This window comes from Marmota marmota, unplaced genomic scaffold (genome assembly GCF_001458135.2).
Source record: "Marmota marmota marmota unplaced genomic scaffold, marMar, whole genome shotgun sequence".
Lineage (NCBI taxonomy): Eukaryota > Metazoa > Chordata > Mammalia > Rodentia > Sciuridae > Marmota > Marmota marmota.
Genome location: NW_025999891.1, coordinates 467,369 through 487,173, shown reverse-complemented (window position 1 = coordinate 487,173; position 19,805 = coordinate 467,369). Strand labels below are relative to the sequence as shown.

At 48.8% G+C, this 19,805-nt stretch overlaps 1 protein-coding gene across 11 annotated transcripts in view; it reads left to right on the top strand.

The window, feature by feature from the left end:
• The window catches only part of Rap1gap2 (RAP1 GTPase activating protein 2), a 222,343-nt gene that overhangs the window by 134,023 nt on the left and 68,515 nt on the right, over positions 1–19,805 (top strand). Inside the window, exon 1 of one of the 11 annotated variants that reach the window (XM_015500976.2) lies at positions 15,604–15,645. The exons of the other annotated variants lie outside the window; for them this stretch is intronic. Within the exon in view, the coding sequence (XP_015356462.2) occupies positions 15,619–15,645 (27 nt within the window). The 5' untranslated portion in view covers positions 15,604–15,618. Of the gene's footprint in view, positions 1–15,603; positions 15,646–19,805 lie in introns of those variants that run through there. 11 annotated transcript variants of the gene reach the window in all.

Here is a 19,805-nt window from a genome sequence, read left to right as displayed (position 1 = left end):
GTTACCCTCCGTGCGACAAACCTCTCGCGTTTGAGTCCCCGTAGCCGATCCTCGTGCGATGGAAATCCTTCCTCCAGGTTCCGGAGCACCCCACTATTGCTGGAAATTCCTAACAAGATATCCTTTAGCCGTCCTGACTTGTCATACTCCCACACAGTGAAGCAGCACACGGGGGTAATGCACTCCCCTCGCCGCCATCTTCCCCTCTCTTAATATCCCCAGCCTACTTTTAAAAATTTTTTATTTTGAGACAGGGTCTCCCTAAGTTGCTTAGGGCCTCACTAAACTGTATCTGCTGAGGCTGTCCTTGAACTTGTGATCCTCCTGCCTCAGCCCCTAGAGTCATTGGGATTACAGGCATGAGCCACTGCCCTCCAGCTCTTTTATAAGGACCTGAATCCCATTTACAAGTATGGAACCCTCGTGAACTGATCACCTCTGAAGGACCCTGCTTTCCAATGCCATTACTTTGGGGTTTTAAGTTTCAACATATGAATTTTGGAGGGGCATATGCATTTGAACTATAGCATCTACCAAGACCTTCTTTGCAAATAAGGTTGCATTTACAGACTTTTGAATGTGAACGTATCTTTAACCCACTACAGGGCCTGGGAGCTCCTGGTGGGAGCTTGGTGAGACCCAGACAGCACCTCTCCTCCTTATATAGTTGGACATGAAGTGTGGACTGCAAGACTGCGTGTGTATGGCACTGGGCATTGCAGGGCCAGGAGGAACCCGCCCTGTGCAACTGTAGCTCACACAGATGGGCCTGTCCTGTCCTTTCCCTTCTTTTCACCACAGAACTTGTTATAAAGGAACCAACAGTAGGTGCTTAGTAAATATAATAGATGATTGATGAATCCTCATTAATGGATCCACTTTGAGAATATGGCAATTAACAAAAACCAGACAAAAACCCCAGAATTTTATTAGAGAATTTTCATACGACTCCATGTTTTTTTTTTTAACAAGTAAACAGCAAAACACCCTTGAAGCAATTTTTAATAAAAAGATAAATGCTTATTGTAGAAAGTAAAGTACAAAGAAGTGCATTATTAAAAAATTAATAATGCACTAATAATCTTGCCATCCAGAAATATCTTTTCTTACCACTTGTTAAACATCCAGCTATCTTGGCATCAAATACACAGACATCCATAAATGAGATCACTCTGTGCTCCTTTATAGTAAATAAAGTTCAGTTTGATTTTCCAATGATGGAAAAAAAGAAAAAAGAAAAACAAGTGGCTCAGAAGGAATTGCTAAAGTTTAAAGAGGTGTTACCTCTATAAGAGATAGTAATTTTTATGATTCTCCAAAGATCAGGGGAAAAATGATTATAAAAAAGTACCAAACCTTTGAAGGTAGAAATAATTAATTTTTTAAGAGATAATTTCAGCTCTCTATTTTGTGGCTGGCTTTCTGCTTTGGAATTTGAGAACCAGGTGGTTTTGGAGGGAAGACAGGGCAGTCTGTGAATGTGGTCCTCACAGGGTGTGCTCCTTTTGAGGGAGCCTGATGTTCTCAGAACAGGAGCCTGGGTAAAACGGGGTTTGCCTCTCCAGGTGCATGGAGGGAGCCTTCCAGAGCCCAGGCTCAGTTACACGTGGAAATCAAGCTGAGCCCATCTCGGGAGGCAATTGGGTTTGTGAGCAAATGGCATGGGCTGATCTGATTTAATTTGGCAGCAGGACCGAGAAGTTTCTGAAATGTCAGATGTTAATATGATGGCTGACTGGCTCTACATGGGAAGCCAGAAGAAGGGGGGTGGATCCTTCTGCTGTAGAGGAGGAATTTTGGGAGAAAGGAAAAGGGCAGGGGGAAGCAGAGGCAAGGAGGGAAAGAAGGTAGAAGCAGGGAGCAGAGAGGCCAGGGGCGATGGAGAAGGTGAAGAGGGAGGGAATGAGAGAGGAGAGGTGGAGAAGCCAGGTTCATGTCATCAAGGGTCATGAGGTGATGGACCTGGGCTGCATTTATCCTTCAATAGGCTTTGTTTTCACAACATGAAGTTTAAAAAAAAATGCACCTCAATACCATTTGGGAGAATGTGCTCCATCCATCCCTTTGCTAGATGACCAGCTGCTGTTTTTGGAGCTCTTTCTTCCCAGGGGCTGGTCTTGGTGGGTGGCCTCCCAGGTGACCAGAATGTCATCTCCCCACAGAGATACCCCGAGGACCAGGATGATTCTGGGAATGAGGTTAGATCCTCTCCTGGACCACTGGCCTCATCCCACTGTGGATGTTCATGTGGGGCTCAGGACTGAACTTGAGTTCCTATTTGGAATGTCCCTTGGGTGGTCAGCAGAGCTGGGCCTTGGGAGACAGGAGGCAGCAGCTGTGGGTGATGGATGCCAGGCCTCCTGCTTGATGACTTCTGGTCTTGAAGATATGATCTTGATGCTTTGAGGGTATAATGGATGGGAGGCAGCAAGGACCCAGAAACCACTCTCTGAAAGTGACTCAGGATGGCATGTGGCCTCTACTAAGTGGTCTCTTCTTGGGTGTTGAGGCAAGGGAGGCTTGAATGAGCTCAACAAGTCAGGAAGTCCTTAGGTGATGCCTTTCTTGTCATTTCTCCAAGAGAGGATTGTTTCTGGAGTCTGCAGGGGGAACTTCCAGACTTAGAGTAAGTCCCTCAAACACAAGAAGAACAGAGTAGAAAATAGATCAAGAGCTGAATTAGTTCCCGGGAGCAGGAAGTGGGTTTGCAGTGCCTGGGGAGGGTCCAGTAAGAGTTGGGGGCTGGGCCAGGATTAGGAACCTTGTTGCAAAAGAGCCAGGCTGAGTCAGGCATCTAGAGGCACCTGAGGCTAATGCTGGTGGCTGAGTAGGAGGCAGAAGCCAGGCCTCTAGGCTTCCAGCCCAGCCTGACTTGCTGTGGACAGCTCTACCTCCTGTGAGCAAGTTTCAAGTCCTATTGGCCTGGCGTGGTCTTCTGTCACCTATTTGGGATCCTGGTGCATGAATTCTGGGCTCATTGGAGGTCAGGAGTTGTTTCTTGAGGAGCACCTTGTTAGCAGCTCAGCGCTCCAAGTCAGTTCTCAAAATAAAGTTCACCCCAGACTATAACTACATGTCATAGAGCATTTCAGTTTTTTTTTTTTTTTTAAGTATTGAGGCTTGAACCTGGGGGTGCTGTATCACTGAGCTACACCCCAGCCCTTCCATTGTGTTTTAAGATAAGATCTTGTCAAGTTGCCGAGGCTGGACTTGAACTTGTGGTGCTCCTGCCTCACCCTGAGTTACTGGGATTACATGTGTTCACACAGCATCTGGCTGAGTGTTCAGTTTTGAGGAGGATGGAAAGGTTATCAGTTAAGAGATACAATGCTGAAGTGTCATAGGTCCTCCCTCCCCACAAAGCCAGATTGGACTTGTACCTGTCAGGTGTCTTTTAGCTTCTTATGGCTGCTGTAACAAATGACCGTAAGCTTAGGGGCTTAAGACAACACAAATTTATCACCATACATTTCTGGAGGTCAGCCTGAAGTGCATCTTATTAGGCTAAAATCAAGGTATTAGCAAGGCTGTGTTCCCGCTAGGGGCTCTCAGAGAATTGATTCCCTTGCCTTTTTCAGCTTCTAGAATACAGCCACCTGTATTCCTTGGCTCCTTGCCCCATTCCTCTGTCTTCAAAACCAGCAACACGGAGCCAAATCCTCCTCATTCTCTGATTCTCTCTGCTGCCTCTTCCTCCTACTTATCCAGGCCCACCTGGATTACCTCGTTACTTCTCCCATCTCAGGGCCAGCTGATTGTCAACCTTAATTCTATCTGCAACCTCAGTCCTGGTTGCTGTGTAACTTCTTTTGTTCACAAGGGCATCTTGGGGGAGAGGCAGGCAGGTGGATCATTATTCAGCCTAATCCAAGGTCAGGTCACCTTTGTGGTTCAGTGCGAGAGGCTGGGCCTTGTTCTGGCCTGGATCCTCATCTGTAAAATGGGGGATCTTTATCCAGAGTGCTCAGTGCATAATAGATCTTTCTTCTATGGGATTCCATGGTCCTGAGACTGTTTCTCCTTCTACCTGATTTCGTTGCTTTGTGAGCGTGTGACTAATTATACGATCAGGGTGTCCACATCCTGATCTCACAGCCATCAGGTTTGAGGCATGTTAAATGTCCCTTAGTTTTTCCATGGCTACACAGTTTAGAGTTGAGACCTGAGGTTGTTTTTTGTAACCTTCAGTCAGCCACTTGCAGATCCCCATCCAGGTGAAAAAAGTAGTAAGGGGTAAAAAAAAAAAAAGAAAGACATGTGAGCTTCATTTGCCAGCCCCAATTCAAACTTGTGCAATCCTTTCTTCAAAGAAGGTGCCATCGCCTGCCTCAAATCATGCATTGTTGTCTTCCTCCAATCTAATCTGAATCCTTCTTGCTTCAATTTCAGCCTGCTGGCTCTCCGTTTGGCTGGCAGGAAAACAGTGAATTAGGTGTCAATGATGACACCTAATCCCAGTGATCTGCTTCTATCATGTTCTAATAATGCCACCACTTCTGTTTCAAGGACCAGGACCTCCCTCTGCTGCTTCTTGCCAGAATCTGGTCTAGGGTCATTGGGGTTGAGGGTGGGGAGTGTTGGGAGGGGAGGGAAACGCTTCATTCTGCTCAGACTAGCTGTACTTAGATAACCCTCCCCAGGTGACCTGCCTGGCGTGGAAAGTCCCCCTGCTTGTCCCCCAGGTCAGATAGCGTTGCCTGGCTACGGGGAGGCTCCGGCAGGGAGAGTAAACAGGCATACATGTTTAAAATTCAATATCACTGCCTAGCAAACACTCCGGCAGGCCTTCCAGCCCACCGATAATCTCTAATTCTCGCTCCATGCACGTGGGGACACTGCCTCAAGTCCCAGATGGTCTCTTCTGGGAACTGGCCATCAGCTGTTATGAGGGACGGTGTGGGGGTGGGCCAGTCACAGCCTCGGCCCCATGGGGACTGTCACCCTAATCACTCTGAGCAGATTCCCTGGGGCTGGCCTGGACTCTAAACTGAATGGAGCTTCTAAGACAGGGTCATCCAGGGGTGGCTTACCAAACTCTGGTCTGCCTTGGACTGCAGATGGCTGTGTGGAGCCCACCCCGAGAAGGGCATGAATGGGGCACCTAGCACAGACAAAGAGTGAGAGATGCAGTCCAGCTACGGTGTGTCCCCTGTAGGGCAGCCTCTGTCTAGAGGAAGGGGCACTTTTTCTAATTGACCCATGAGAGAGGTGTTCGTTTCCATTCACACAAAGGTGCCTCATAGGCTGGCCTTGGTCCTGTGAAATGGAAACCTGCTAAGTTGGTTGAATCCTGAAGACCGCCTACAGGATACCAAGTGGCACCCGGCTGTTCTCAGGCAGTCTCATTGCCTCTTGAGGATGAGCAGGGGTCCTAGTAGCCAGTGGAGAAGAAGGGGAGTTGGCAGCTCCACTTCACCTGTATGGGGTGGGAAAGTAGGCCAGCCTCCTCTTAACTGGAGGGACATAAATGGCTGCTTGGGGGTTGTCCTGGAGTACTTGAAGGGATGGTGTCCTGGAAAGGACATTCTTGGGAGGGGTTCATTTGATAACATGTGTGTTGATTGTTTTCCCTGCATACCCCTCTTCTATAGCATGGGTTCTCTCCCCAACCCCATCCCCACACCCCATAGCCTCCGTCCTCTCTGATCTCACTCAAAGGCACTGCTTGGATGCCACCTCCCCCGGAAGCCTTCCTTACACTCTGGTGGAAGCTTGTGTTGGCCGCTGTCCTGCCCACAGCCCCTCATGCCTCAGCATGCTAAGATACCTTCTTCACTCACTTTGAAGGACTTGCAAAATGTCCACCATGCTTTAGGTTCTGCTGAGGGCCTGGGGCTACAGCAGAGCACAGGGTAGACATCGTTTCTGCCTTGGTGGAGCTTACTTTCCGGTGAGGGAGACAGACGAAATCGAATCGGACAGCAGCTTCTGACAGGTGCTTTGAAGGAGAGACACAAACAGGGCGTTTCGGTGCTCGTGGCTTTAAGGGTACTATTTGAGAATATTGGGGGGCCAGGGAAGACCCCCCCCCCCAGAAGAGGGGAGACTAAACTGTGTCCTTGAAGGGTGGAAAGGAAGGGCTGTGGGAAGAGCAGGGAGTATGTCTGGACCTGGGAAAGTGCACAGGCCTCAGGGCAGAAAGGAACCTGCACCTTGATGGCAGAAAGGAGGGCTGTGTGGCTGTGGTGATGTGGACAAATGCAGGATGCGGGGCCCGGACACACTGGCCTTGTGCGGCTTGGGAGGGCAGTTTAGATTTTAATCAACAGAGCGATGTGATTTGCATCTGGCGGGCACGTGAAGAGATTATAAATCAGCAGATGTGGGAGGAGGGAGACCCTGTAGGAGGCTGTTGCTGGAGACTGGGCAGAAGGTGGAGGGGATGGGGACCTGGGTGTGGACAGTGGAGGTGGCGAGGAATGGATGGATTGAGAGTAAGCTGGCGAAGTCAAGACGGTAGAGTGGGCTGATGCATCATTAGGAGAAGGAGGAATCCAGATGTTTAGTCATTCTGGAACAGGGCTTGAACAGTGGGTGGGTTTCAGGCCCATTTTTCTGAGAGAGAGAGAATCCTGGGGCGGGGCAGGTCAGGGAGGACCTGCTAAGTTTGAGATACGCATGCGCCGGCCAAGTGGAAGCATCAGGTTGGCATTTGGAGATGCTATTTTGGAGATCCAAGAAGAGGTCACCGTTGAAGTTATCCATGTGGGGAATTAGCACAGAGATGGCATTAAATCCGTGGGAATGGATGGGCAGCTTGGGAGGTCAGCAGAGAGAGACAAGAGGAGGGCCCAGGCTGGGCATGGGGATTTCTACCCTTTAGAGGTCGCATGAAGGAGGCTGCAAGGAGGGCTGAAGGAAAACCAGGAAAGCTGAGCTGTCGTGAAAGCTCTGGGAGAAAATGCTGCAAAGTGTGGGTAGTGCTGAGAGATGACAAGGACCAAAGTGCCTCAGGGAGGTCACTGGCAACCTTGACAAGTGCAGTTTCAGGGAGCTCTGGGGCCAGATTGATTGATCAGAGAGGTAAGGAGACCCTGTCACTGCAGCTGTGCAGAATTCCACAGAGCTGAGCAAGCTGGTGGAAGCCTGAGACTCCATCCACTCCAGCAGGAGGGTCTCCCACATTCAAGGCTAGGCTATTCCCAGTAGCTAAGCTCCTCTGACTGCCCTGCCCATGCGGGCAGTGGGCTCCTTTTACAGCCCAGGCAGTGCTTGAGAGTTCCAGGAGATGATGCTCCTGAGGGCGCATGCCCAGCTGAGCCTGGTAGCTGCAGCCCCAGTCATCTGTGCCCCTCCCTTCTCCAGTCATAGGTCCTGCCCTTCAGGCCTGGGAGAATAGGGTCATGATTTCACATTCCTGGTGGCCCTGTCAGACTGGCCATTCCCAGGGAACCAGCTCACCCTTCCTTCTGGACACCAGTATGACCAAAGGAACCCCTCATTTAGTGAAAATGGGTCTCTGTTCCTTGGGACTAGGACATAGTGCTGGCCCTTTGGGGGAGCTAAATGGATCCGGGAAGCATGTCTGGGACCATAAGAGGCCAGAGCTCTCTCTGGATGGATCTGCTTTGCAATCAGCCGTCCCATCCTCATCCACCACTTTGTTGGGAGGTAATTTGGAGGCGGTTGCCCCAGCTGTGGGTCTGGACCTTCCTCATGACTCACCAGGCCCTCTTGTGGCCGATACCAGATGGTAGCCCATGTCTGGGGGAGACTGGGGAGGGAGACAAGCCCACCAGCTGCCTGCTATGCCATTTGGTAGACCCAGGGGATCAGGCTGCCAGGAGCTGGAGCTCCGCCAGTGTCTACTGTCAGCCTCACTACTCGGGAGCCCCCGGAGACCGACTTAGGCCCGGCCTGAATGGGGTTCACAGCAGCCTCTGCACTCAGAATAAGGACTTCTGCTGGCGTGTTCCATGTTCTCTACTTTGCAGGCTCCACTGCTGTTTCAGTCTTGCCCAGTTTTTAGCTTCAGTCTCAGGTCTAGAAGGTGGCACCGGCCTTGGGGGCCAGGCCCCAGCACCACTTCAAAAACATGCCAGGCTGCTCTTTTGGTAGAAAAGGAAGCGGATCATGAGAAAAAAGGCTGAGGTCTCCAACTCGGTGCCTCTCTACTCTGCCTCCCTCCTTTGTTGTGTGTGTGTTTGAGTAGAGGACCACGGGGTGGCGCCCTGAAAGGAGCAGGTGATGACTGTTTATAGCAGGAGGGTGGGTGCAGCTGGTTAATGGGCCTCACCTTTGGGGCCCATAAACCTCACTAGCACTAGGCTTGTGTGTGTGTGGTGAGTGTTTATTGTCTGGGGTGTGTGTGTGTGTAGGAGGGTGGATATGAATGCAGACGTTTTGGGGAGCTCTTTGTTGTATCATCGTGTGCTTTGGGTGTCTGTTTGGGGGTGGATATTGTGGGGCTCCACATTGATGGGAATGATTTTTGTAGTCGAATGGCTCCCCCACCCAGGACAGCTGGGCCTGGGATGGGTAGCCTGGTGTCCGTACCATAAACCTTGTTAGGGTCTCCATGGACCACAGCACCCCATTCATCAGACCCAGCTGGAAGGGGGTGGGGCAGTTGTGTTATTTGACATATGGTTTATGGAGAAGAGAGCTGTTTAGCGTCAAAGTCCCCATGCGCTTGTACATGTATAATTAGGCTGTTGGAGCTTGGGGACTGAAGCACTTATTTGGGTAATCATTAACTAGAAGATGGGGAAGGAAAGGAACATGCAATTTGCAGACATCCCTCCTTCCTGCAGGTTAACCCCCAAATGAAACTCTCAGCCAGGGGGGAGACTAGAGCTCCTCCTGCCATCCCTCTGGGGTGAGGGGAATGTTGGGGTCTTTTAGGGACAGCCAGGACTGAGTTGGGATGACTCAGATGGCACCTCTCAGGTACAATGGAAGCATGATCCCTCAAAGTTATGTTTCCCATCACCTTTTTCCAATACCACTCCTTTGTTCAACCAAATCTAGTGGCTTATAGATTTATTTGGTTCTCAGAGAACATTTGAGGAGCTACTACCATGTGCTCGGTAAGAGATGAGCTTTAGTGAAATCATCAGCAATCTAGGTCCTGGGTGCAGGAAGGTGTTAACAGGAAGAGCCCAGATCACTAACACTCGTTAACAGTGCCCATGCGGGCATGGAAATGGGATGCTGTTTTTCTTCTTTGCCTCAAGGCGGAGCATGCATGGCTGGGAACATCTCTGAGGCAGGAGGGTGCTGGGCAGCAAAACTCTGGGGTAGCTCATGGCCTGCTGCTGGTGATAGGGGTATGTCCTTCTGGGGGGGAGCTGCAGCCCAATGGAGGGAATGGGAAAGTGGCCAACTGTATATTCCATAAGAGTATGGAAACCGAGGCACAGAGAAGGAAAGCCCATCAGGAAGGTTGTGTGTCCTGGATTACAGCATCTCCTGGTTTAGACACAGTGTGAGGCTGCATCCTTGGACTCAGTCTTCCCCAGGCAGCCCTGGGTATGGATCTGGTGGTGGAATGGAAATTGATGTTGGAGACCAGTGAACTATGTCATGGGTCACGGCCAAGGTACTGGCTGGCCCTGAACCCCTTCCTAGGTAGCAGCTGAGTTCATGGTTCCCCAAGATGGTGCTGTAGAGGGGGTAGAGGAGAAGAAAGTGGGCTGTGGCAGGGGACAGCTTCTGAGATAAAGAAAGGAGAGTAGGGGCTGGGGTTGTGGCTCATTGGTAGAGCGCTTGCCTGGCACTTGTAAGGCACAGGGTTCGATCCTCAGCGCCACATAAAAATAAATAAATAAAAGAAAGATATTGTGTCCATCTACAACTAAATATATGTATATTCCCTAGTCCACGCCAGGACTAGGGAAGGAGAATGATTGCTACCAGGATCCACAGTGCCTGGTTCTCCAGATCTGCCTGTGGAGGGGAGGAGGACAGGAAATGGCAGGACTCAGAGGGCTTCTGTGTCCCCCCTCCAAACCCAGGCCAAGTGTGCAGCAGGGCGCGGCTGCTTTTTCCATTTTCAGAGAGCCAGCAGGGAAGTGGGCAGGAGGCAGGGAAGAAGGGAGAGGGGAAGGAAGTCTAATAATGTGAGAGGGTGATCCCGTTGGAAGGCACCCAGGTTTATGCAGGAACCTTGCCTGGGAGCAGAGACCACCTTGGAGAAGGCAGGGAGGGCGCCATGCCTCCGACACAGCCAGACACTCACTCACCGGGGCCAATTATAAGATGGTCCACCACCCTATGCATGTTCCAGTTGCAAGGAAGCTTGGAGGGAAGCAGAGGTTTTCTGGGAGGTCAATACCACCTTTGCCTCCACCCTTTCAGCCTCAGGGACTCTCTTTGCCACTCTTTAGGGAGAGACACAGAGAAGACGGGGCCACAGATGTGGCCAATGGTGATACCAAAGCCAAACTAGCCGCCTCTTCACCTTTCTGCTCTGACCCTCACTTAGGCTGCTGCCTTGCCTGGAATGCCGAACCTTCCTGTTTGCCCTACCACGGGCCTAGCGAGGTTTGTCTCAAGTAACCTGATGAGATTTCCAGAGTTGTTTTTCCAATTCTCCCACCGGGAGACTCAGGCCTGAAGCTGAGTCCCACTTTGTGTGGGGAAGACTGAAAGTTTCAGGCTACACACTAGATCAAGACCAGGAGCTCTGCCAGCTGACACCACAAAGCCAGGCTTGGAGAGGCTCCAGGGTGCAGATGCCTGTACCTTAACCAGTGCTGAGAAGCTTGGAAACTGGAGCCCTAGTCGTTTTCTGGAAAATGGGGCTGGTTGCCCCAAGGCAGCCTCAGACTTAGAGTGCCCCCTATGAACACCCATCTGGCTTCCCTCGTAACCACAGAGGGTGTCTGCATTAGTCTGTTTTTTATCACTATAACAAAACACCTGAAGCCAGGTAACTTTATCAAGAAAAGAGGTTTATTTTGGCTCCGTCTTCTGGAGGTCCAAGGTGGAGGGCAGAGTCCTGCCATTTCCTGTCCTCCTCCCCTCCACAGGCAGTTCACCTGTATCTTCATCCCCTTTGTATTTTGTACTTTTGGTTGGAATGGTGCTTACAGTTTATAAATCACATTTTTGAAGTCTTCTGGTTCTCATTGCCATGCTGCAAGAGAAGAATTATACTCCCACTTTTCAGATGAGGAAATGGAGGCTTAGAGAGATAAATGAAGCCCTTTCCTTAGCCAGTTGGTAAGACACAAACCTGCGTCTTGTGATTTCAAGTTTAGTATTCTTTTCATTACCCCAAGAAATAATTACTGACTACAAATAATTACTGAGTATCTGCTACTGTATTTTATTGCTTCTGAGACCCCACCCCTTCCCCTACCCTTCATTTAACTACTCTGGAATCAGGAGCATCTCACAAGCAATGGCTTGCCATAGTTTGTAATTGCCAGTCTTTTTGTTTGATTAGTGGTACCTACAATGTGCACCTTACAATGGATGCTGCTTAGATTTGATGAAATCTCGTGTATGTGTATAGACACACCTTCTTTTCATCAGATGTTAATGGTTTAGAAGAAGGATGAGATGGTTGCAGCCATTAACATAAAACAGAATATGATGTTTACCCAAACCAAGTCAAGTGCTATGGGAATGGCGACTGTGGGGCTTTCTGAAGGTTTAGGGGAGGTTGGGTGGGATCAGACCCTGAGCGCTTTCCCTCTGTATCAGCCAGCTGAACTGCACACACCCACGCCCCGTTAGCAGAATGGTTCAGAATTTGCACGGTGGCGGACTGTGGCTTTGCGTGGTTGCTTGTTTGCCTAGTTATTTAACTTTCTGCCTCAGTTTCTTCAACTGTAGAGTGGGCACAGTAAGCATGCTCGCTGCCCAGGGGGTCATAAGATTTGATAAGAAAACACATATAAAATATTTAGTCAAGGGTCTGGCGCATATAGTGAGAGCGCAATAAATGTTAGACCCTGACCAGTGAAATTAATTCTGTGAATTCAACAAATTTAGAGCCGGCAGACATTTATTGAACCGACTTCTGTTCCGGGTGTTAGGCACATTCACATCTGTCATCTCGTTTCATCTTCAGAAACACCCAGGCGTGGGGTGGGGAATCGTTACTCCAATTTTGCAAATAAAGAAAACGTGGCCTAAGGTCACATGGCTGGTCTCAGTCTGGGGCTCTTTTTCCTGGAGTACAGCTGCTGGTGAGAAATCTCAGACAAGAAAGGAAACCCTGCTGATCCAGTGGCCTTGCCCCAGTTGGGGCATTTGGTCATCCGGTCATTACTGTTGGGTGTCCTGAATGGTGGGGTTTAGGAGGAAGCGGGGTCGGGCTGGGTGTGTGGCTCAGGGGTAGAGCACTTGCCTAGCATGCAGGAGGCCCCAGGTTTGATCCCTGGTACTGAGGGTGGAGGGCACAACAGAAGGAAGAGGGTCTCATTCAGAGCCACAGGAGGCTAATCTGACACAAGGACAATCTGCACTAAACTTAGTCTCCTCTCCTCTCCTCCTCTGTAGCCAGGGGGCAGGTTTGCTTCTTAAGAATGGCTACTTGTGTCCCTGACCCTCATTCCTTCTGTGCTTCGCCATCCTTCTGATCCCTGCATCCTGGAGAGGCTCTCAGCATGTGGCCATGCTTCCACTTCTGCCCAAGTCTCTGCAGGGACCAAGGCTCACCTCAGCCAGCCAGGAGTGGCCTTCCTGCTGTCTGAGTTTAACACAAACATATTTACCTTTTCTCCTTACCCTTCCTCCTTCTTCCCTTCTATCCCTCCGCCCCATTCCCCTTTCACCTAGAGTACTTGGCTCTGCTGCTGACAGGCTGTGTGACTTTTAGCAGGCCATTTAACTTCTCTGAGCTTTAGTTACCCCTTCCCCCTGCAACTGGGTCATCATGAGGGTCAAGTGGGAAATATTAGGGAAGCATCCTGGGCCTGGTCTGTACTATGTATCCTTAGATCCTGGACTGATAACTCTATAGCCTTATCAGCAAATTATGGGGAGAATAATTCTCTCCAGAAAACTCCTCCCTGCTCCCCTTCCTTTGTGGCCTAGCCCTTGCCTGCTCCCCTGAGCGTCCGTGCGGGCTGTGGTGGAGCCATGTCCTGCTGTTCTCTTATTGGGTTGTAATTATTTGCTCCTATGATTGTCTTAGTCACTAGCCTGAAGCCAGTCCCTTTATTCAGTTATTCATCCGTCAAGTATTTATTCAGAGCCTGTGCGCCAGGTGCCAAGGTTATGGACCATGTGGGAGAAACAAACAAGAAATTACAGAGAGGCACGGATTCCATAGGGCATGTGTAGGAGGGGAGCCACTTGGGGGAGGGAGAGCAGGAAGTCTTCCCGGAGGAGGTGATCTCCAAGCTAAGTTCTAAGGGAGGAGTCCACTCAATAAAGTGGAGTGGGTAGGAGGGAGGCTGGTCTTCCCTGGGTCCCCCAGCCCCAGCCAGTGCTTGGCCCGGAGGAGATAAATAAGAAAAGGTCTCCCACCTCCCTCCCTGCCTCTTAATACGTTTCTGCCCAGAGGCAGGGGCTTGGACCATAAGGGTGCTGTGGTGAAGAGGTTGTGAAAGGGTTCCAACTATGGCATGTCCTGCCAGCCTAGGGCATGACCGTTCCTGGGGCCAGGGCTGCGGGAATGGGCTTGGCAGGCTGGGGTGGGGCTCCCTGGCACTGAGCAGGAATGGAGATGAGCCAGAGGCAGGCCTGGGTGGATGTTGAGGATGCAGGAACACTGTAGTGGATTCCTGGGCTCAGTAGGGACAGGGAGGCCCATGAAATTTGACCTCGTTGCTTCTCCCAAGATGGTTTTTGCATCAGCATTTGAGGAATTGGAAGGGACATTGCCAACTTTCTCTGCAGCCAGGACTCCCTCTCACAGGTGATTCCTCTGAATGAATAAGGTGCCCAGTTTATGTCTAGAACTCTGCCCTTTCCTTCCCACCTCCTCTGGCCTCCAGTGCAGTTCCAAGCCCCCAGGGATGGACCCATGCAAAGACCTGGCCTGGCCTCAAGTGAGCTATGCCCTCCCCCAGTCCCTGGGGACATTTCCTGGCCTCTCTCCTCACACGGGATGCTGGCGGCGTTTCTGGAGCAGGCACAGGTCGTGCAGGGCTGGAGAGGTGAAGTGGGCTGGGTGTCCGGATGCCAGCTGGGCATGAGTGAGGGAAAGCAGAGAAAGACTGGTCTTCTGGGTGGGCTTCTTTTCATACTCAGGAAGTGGAGCTGGGAGGGAAGGTCTGGGATCATCATGGTTGCATTTGTGGAGGGTGATTCGTGCCTCATCTTGCAGTGGACCCAGTACATGCTCCACATCCTGGTGGGCCAAACACCTTCATTTTACAGATAGGAAAACCAAGGCTCAGAGGCCAAGTAGCCTGTCCACACGGCGTACCATCAGCAGAATCATGAGTGGAAAGCTTGTGTGCCGCACACTAAATCCAGAGCTATTTCTACCACACTGCTTTTTAGAGGGATTTAAAAATTCATGCCCTTCCTTTTGAGCTGGGGACATTGCTTTCCTCCTAAAGCTGGAACAGGACTGAGGGCCCCCCAATGGGTATGAAGTATGATGTGTTTATTAGTGTTGGAAAGAGACTCCGAGACCCAGAAGAGGGCCTGGCTCTCTGCTCCCCACACTTAGCTCCTAAAAGCACAGCTCGTGGACACCTCTGGCCCCAAGCCATGGATACAGCCTGAGTCTCCCCAGGCCATTCATCTTATTTATTTTTAATTTTTCTCAAGGGATAGCCACAGGACATGAGGACTGCTCTCTTTCTTTTTTTAAAGTGCAATTAAAAATATTTTAAAAACAGAGTAGTACATGCAGTAGAGTTTTAAAAAAAATCCAGCCTATTCCTGAAAGAAAACAGTTCCCTATGCCTCTGCACCCCTTCTCAGAAGCCCTCTTGCCCCCTCTCCAGGACTCCTAAAGCAACCTCTCCAAACTGTATCTTCACATCTCTGATGAGTAGTGTTCCAGGCTCTGTATGGTCCACAGGAGAAGCCTTCAAAGATTCAGGCACTTCAGTCCCCAGTACTCTAAAAACGAAAGCACAAACTCAGAGACACAGCTGCTGATCTTTTACTTTGTTTTTATTTTCCTTGTGCATAGAACTTCCCAGCTCACAGACAGGAACTCTGAGGCCCGGCAAGTGGGGTCCGCCCTGAGCCCCACAAGACACCCAACACTATTCTTCTTTCATCCTGGCACCGTCACTGGCCTCCTGTGCCCCATTCCTCCCTGTGGCCTGGCGCAGGCCAGCGGCGGCATTGGGAACTCCTCTCGCAGGGATGGAAGGGGACAAGTGCTTCTTACCTTTGACTTTCTCAGGCCCAGATGGGTGTCCTCTTCTAACTTTCCAGCATGGCACCCCTCCCTTGGGAGGGACCCCTTGCTCTTATGACGTATGATGGGTGGCCGCTCCACCGGTCCTGGACTCCCCAGAAAAACAGCCCAGGCAGAAGAGGGGTTGAAGGTCAAAGCGAGTCAATGTGGACTAACAGCTCTGGGCAGACACCCAAATCCTGCAGTTCCTTGTTTGATCTTAAGGAAGTTGTCCAACGTCAGCAGCCACCCTTGCTGCCACCGTGGTGGTAGCAGCAGCAGCAGGGCAGCAGCCGCAGCAGTGGTGCTAAGGCAGACAGGGCCCCTGACTCACAGGGGACGGGCAGGGGAGGAAGATGATGGATTTCTTCAAGAACATTTTGGTGAGTGTCTCTGGGCTGCAAGAGGAATGCCCATCCAGGTCTTTCTGCCTGGAGGGATTGAGGGTCACAGTCCCTCCTCCTGTTACCTGGCAGGAAGCCCCAAGTGGCTGTTTGCTCACCATGGGGCATGGAAGCCTCCTGTCACTCAGGGGAAGGAGGAGCAGAGATCACGGACAATGGGGACTCTGTGTGTGTGTGTGTGTGCGCGCGCGCGTGCACGTGTGGTGGGGGTGGGGGAGTGGACAGGGACAGAGTCAGGGGCCAGGTCTTTCCTCCCTGGCCTGTTATTTGAGGTGGGGTCTTGGTGTGGGGTTGGACAGAGCTCACTTGTGTGCTTCTCTGAGATATCTTCTTGGCCCAGTGCCAGGGCACAAGGGGACCCATTGCCAGCTACAGGTCGTGCCACAGGTGGGAGTTTACAGGATGAGAGGGAGAGAGGGACTCTTCCACAGGGCGTCTGCTGTGGAGCTGGCCAGCTCAGCCCTGGGAGCCTAGCCCCTCGCTTCTTTGTTCTGTGGTCTTTGGGTAGCCATTGTAGGAGGGTGTCTCCAGGCTGCAAGAGGTCCTGCTGCCTGGAGGTGTTGAGGGGCGTAGTCCCTCCTACTGTCACCTGGCAATGACACTCTGTCACGGAGCCTTAGGATGTGGTTGGTGTGAGACTTGGGGTGGGGAGTGAGCACATCTAGTCCTGCTCAGTCAGATGGTCCCTGGAGGTTTCCAGACCCTGCTTTGGCTCTGCCAGCCTCTTTGTACTCCTGGTGGACATGGGGCCCAGGATGACGCTGTCCCGCTGGGGCTGCTGGGCTCCCTTATCTGAACGCTTTCCTGCTGCTGGCTGGGGACTGGATGTTTTCTTGCCTTTCTTCCCCCTCCTTGACTGTTCCATCCCTTTTCTTCAGGAAGCTGAGAGTCACAGTCTAGGGATGAGTGACAGTGTGAGGAGTGGCAGGACACTATATTTGGGGAGTTGAGCCAAGGAGTTCCCTAATCTCAGGAAGGGTTTTGTGGGGCTTATGACCCTGTTATCAAACAGTACTGGCCTGACCCCTCTGAGTCATGGCAGGGGGTGGCTTGTGGTTAATTGGAGGGCTTTAAGCTGGAGACCGATGCATCATATTAATCTTCCAAAGGACCCTGTGGCTGTTGTATAGAGAACTGGTGGGGGTGGTGGTGAGAGGCAGGAAGTCTGATAGGAGATTGTTGAATGGACCATTGAGGGACAGTGACATGACAGAGGTTTGGAGGTCATGAGACACAAACAGACCTGGGACCCACCTTGATGGCAGACTTGGAGGGGGATGGGGAGTGGGATTGGAACAATCCATGAGGACTCTTAGGGCTTTGTCCTGAGCTTAGGATGGGAGGAGATACTATGCATTGAAGTGGAAAGCTGGTTGGTGCAGAGTAAGTTTTTAATTTAATAGGAGTTCTGTTTTGGCCTTGTTGAATTTGAGATGCCCATCAGACGTGTGTGAGATGTGGAGTTGGCAAACCTAGGTGAAGCTGGACTTGAACCTGGTTCTGCATTTCCTGAGTGTGTTCACTGAGGGCAAGTTGCTTGACCATTCTAAGCCTCCAGGCTTCTAACTCTGACCCTCTCTGGATGCTTGTGAGGCTTATGGGGTAGCATTTGTAAAGTGCCTGATTCAGTGCCCAATTCCTGGCACAACACGGAGTCCTCCCAACTGAGGACATCTGGGACTTCCTAAAATTTTTGTTTCTATCATTTTTACAACTGAGGAATATCCAGTGGTTTCCTGTTGACCAGAGCAGAACTTCATTCTTGTGTCTTATGGGCTGATTTGGTTCATAGACTTATTATGTTTGATCTGCATAGAGATTTTTAACATTGAGTTGATTAACAATGAATTGATTATCAATGTATAAAAATTGATAAGAGTTCACATAAAAATTTGGAGTTCTAGCTTATCTTGAAAACTCCAGCTGCATTGAGCTTGCGTTTCTAACTTGGCAGCTTGGTTACAGATAAATAGTGACTGTCCCTTTTGGGCATTTAACGTTGTCTTACTCCTCCACTCTTTTGATTTATTTATTTTTTTTAAATTGAGGTGAAATTTATGTAACATAAAATTAATCACTTTAAAGTAAACAGTTCAGTGGCATTTAGTACATTCAAAATGTTGTGCAACCACCACCTCTATCTAGTTCCAAAATATTTTGTTTTCATCATCCTCAAATAAAACCCCATTAACAGTTACTCTCCATCCTTTCCTCTCTCCACCCCCAGCCCCTGGCAAACATTAGTTTGTTTTCTGTCTTTCTAGAGAAATGGGATATTCTAAAGAAATGGGATTCTTATGCTTCTGTACAGCAGAAACAACAATTTTCAGAGTGAAAAAAGTATTCAACGGAGTGGGAGAAAATATTTGCAAATCATATATCCTATGGGGGCTAATTTCCAAAATATATAAGGAACTCCCAGAACTCAATAGCAGAAAAACTAATAATGTGATTTAAAAATGGGCTCAAGACATGGATAGACATTTCTCTAAAAAGACATACAAATGGTGAATAAGAACGTGAAAAAAATGCTCAATACTATTAATCATTAGGGAAAGTAAATCAAAATTACAATGAGGTAGTACTGTTAGTATGGTTAGTATTAAAAAAAAAAAAACCCAAAGTATGACAAGTGTTGGTGAGGATGTGGAGAAACTGGACTTTGTGTAACTCTGTTAGTGGGAAAGCAGAATGGTGCAGCTGCTACATGAAAACTACACAGAGTCTACTTTAAAAATTAAGCAGAGAAAATAGCCAGCTTCATTTTTTTGCATGTGGATATTTTTTTTCTAATTATTTGTTGAAAAATCTTTTCTTTTCCTATTGATGCGTCTTGGTATCCTTGTCAAGAATCAATAACCATCTGGGTGTGGTGGCATACCCCAGTAATCCCAACAGCTTGTGGTTGAGGCAGGAGGATCGTGAGTTCAAAGCCACCCTTAGCAACTTAGTGAGGCCCCTAAGCAACTTAAGGAGACCCTGTCTCAAAATAAAATATATAAAAAAGGTCTGGGGATGTTTCTCAATGGTTTAATGTCCCTGGGTTCAGTACCTAGTATAAAAAAAAATCAGTTAGTCATAGGTGTTTGGGTTTATCTCTGGACTTTTAATTCTATGCCTTTGTTTTATATGTCTATTCTTAGGCCGCCAGCACACTATTTTGATACTGTAGCTTTGTAGTATGTTTTGAAATTGGGAAATGTGAGTCCCTCAACTTTGTTCCTTCTTTTCGATAATTTTTTGGCTATTCTGGATTCCTTGAGTTCCTATATCAAATTTAGTGTCAGCTTTTCAATTTCTACAAAAACAAAACAAAAACTCATCTAGGACATCTAGGATTCTCTTAGGGATTTTATTAAATATGTAGATTGCTTTGTTTGGTGTTGGCCTCTTAATAATATTAAATCTTCCAATCCATGAACATGGGATGTCATTCCATTTATTTAGGTTGTCTTTAATTTCTTCCAATAATGTTTTATATTTTCAGTGTGTAAGTCTTTTGGTTAAATTTGTTCCTATTTATTTCATTTTTATGCTATTTGTAAATGGAATTGTTTTCTTGTTTTCCTTTTTTGGTGTTTGTAGCTGGTGTTCAGAAACACAATTGATTTTTGTATTCGGTGGTTTTCCTGATTATTAGCTTAAGTCATTTTTTTTTGGGTAAAAGTTTTAAGGCTGCCTATATAGGATCATGTCATCTGAAAACAGAAAAAATTATACTCCTTTCTTTGTCGTGGTTGCTTTTTATTTCTTTACTTTGGCTATGAGGGTACACTGAATAGTGTTGGTGAAAGCAGGCATCTTTATCTTGTCCCTAATTTCAAGGGAAGAAATTTCACCATTGAATATGCTGTTAGCTATGTTTTTTTTTGTTTTGTTTTAAAATTAACTCTTTGTTGCCAATGTAATAGCTGCTTATGATAGAGAATGACAAATTAGAGAAAATGTGAGAATGTCCCTATTCCTACCACCTATAGACAACTTCCTTAACACATCAGACTGGTTTTATTTATTTTTTAAAATGTTTTTTTTTTCATGTTGAGGAAGTTCTCTTTTATTTCTAGTTTTCAGAGTTTTTTTTTTATCAAGAAGGGTTATTGATTTTTGTCAAGTGTTTCTTCTGCATCAATTGAGATTAT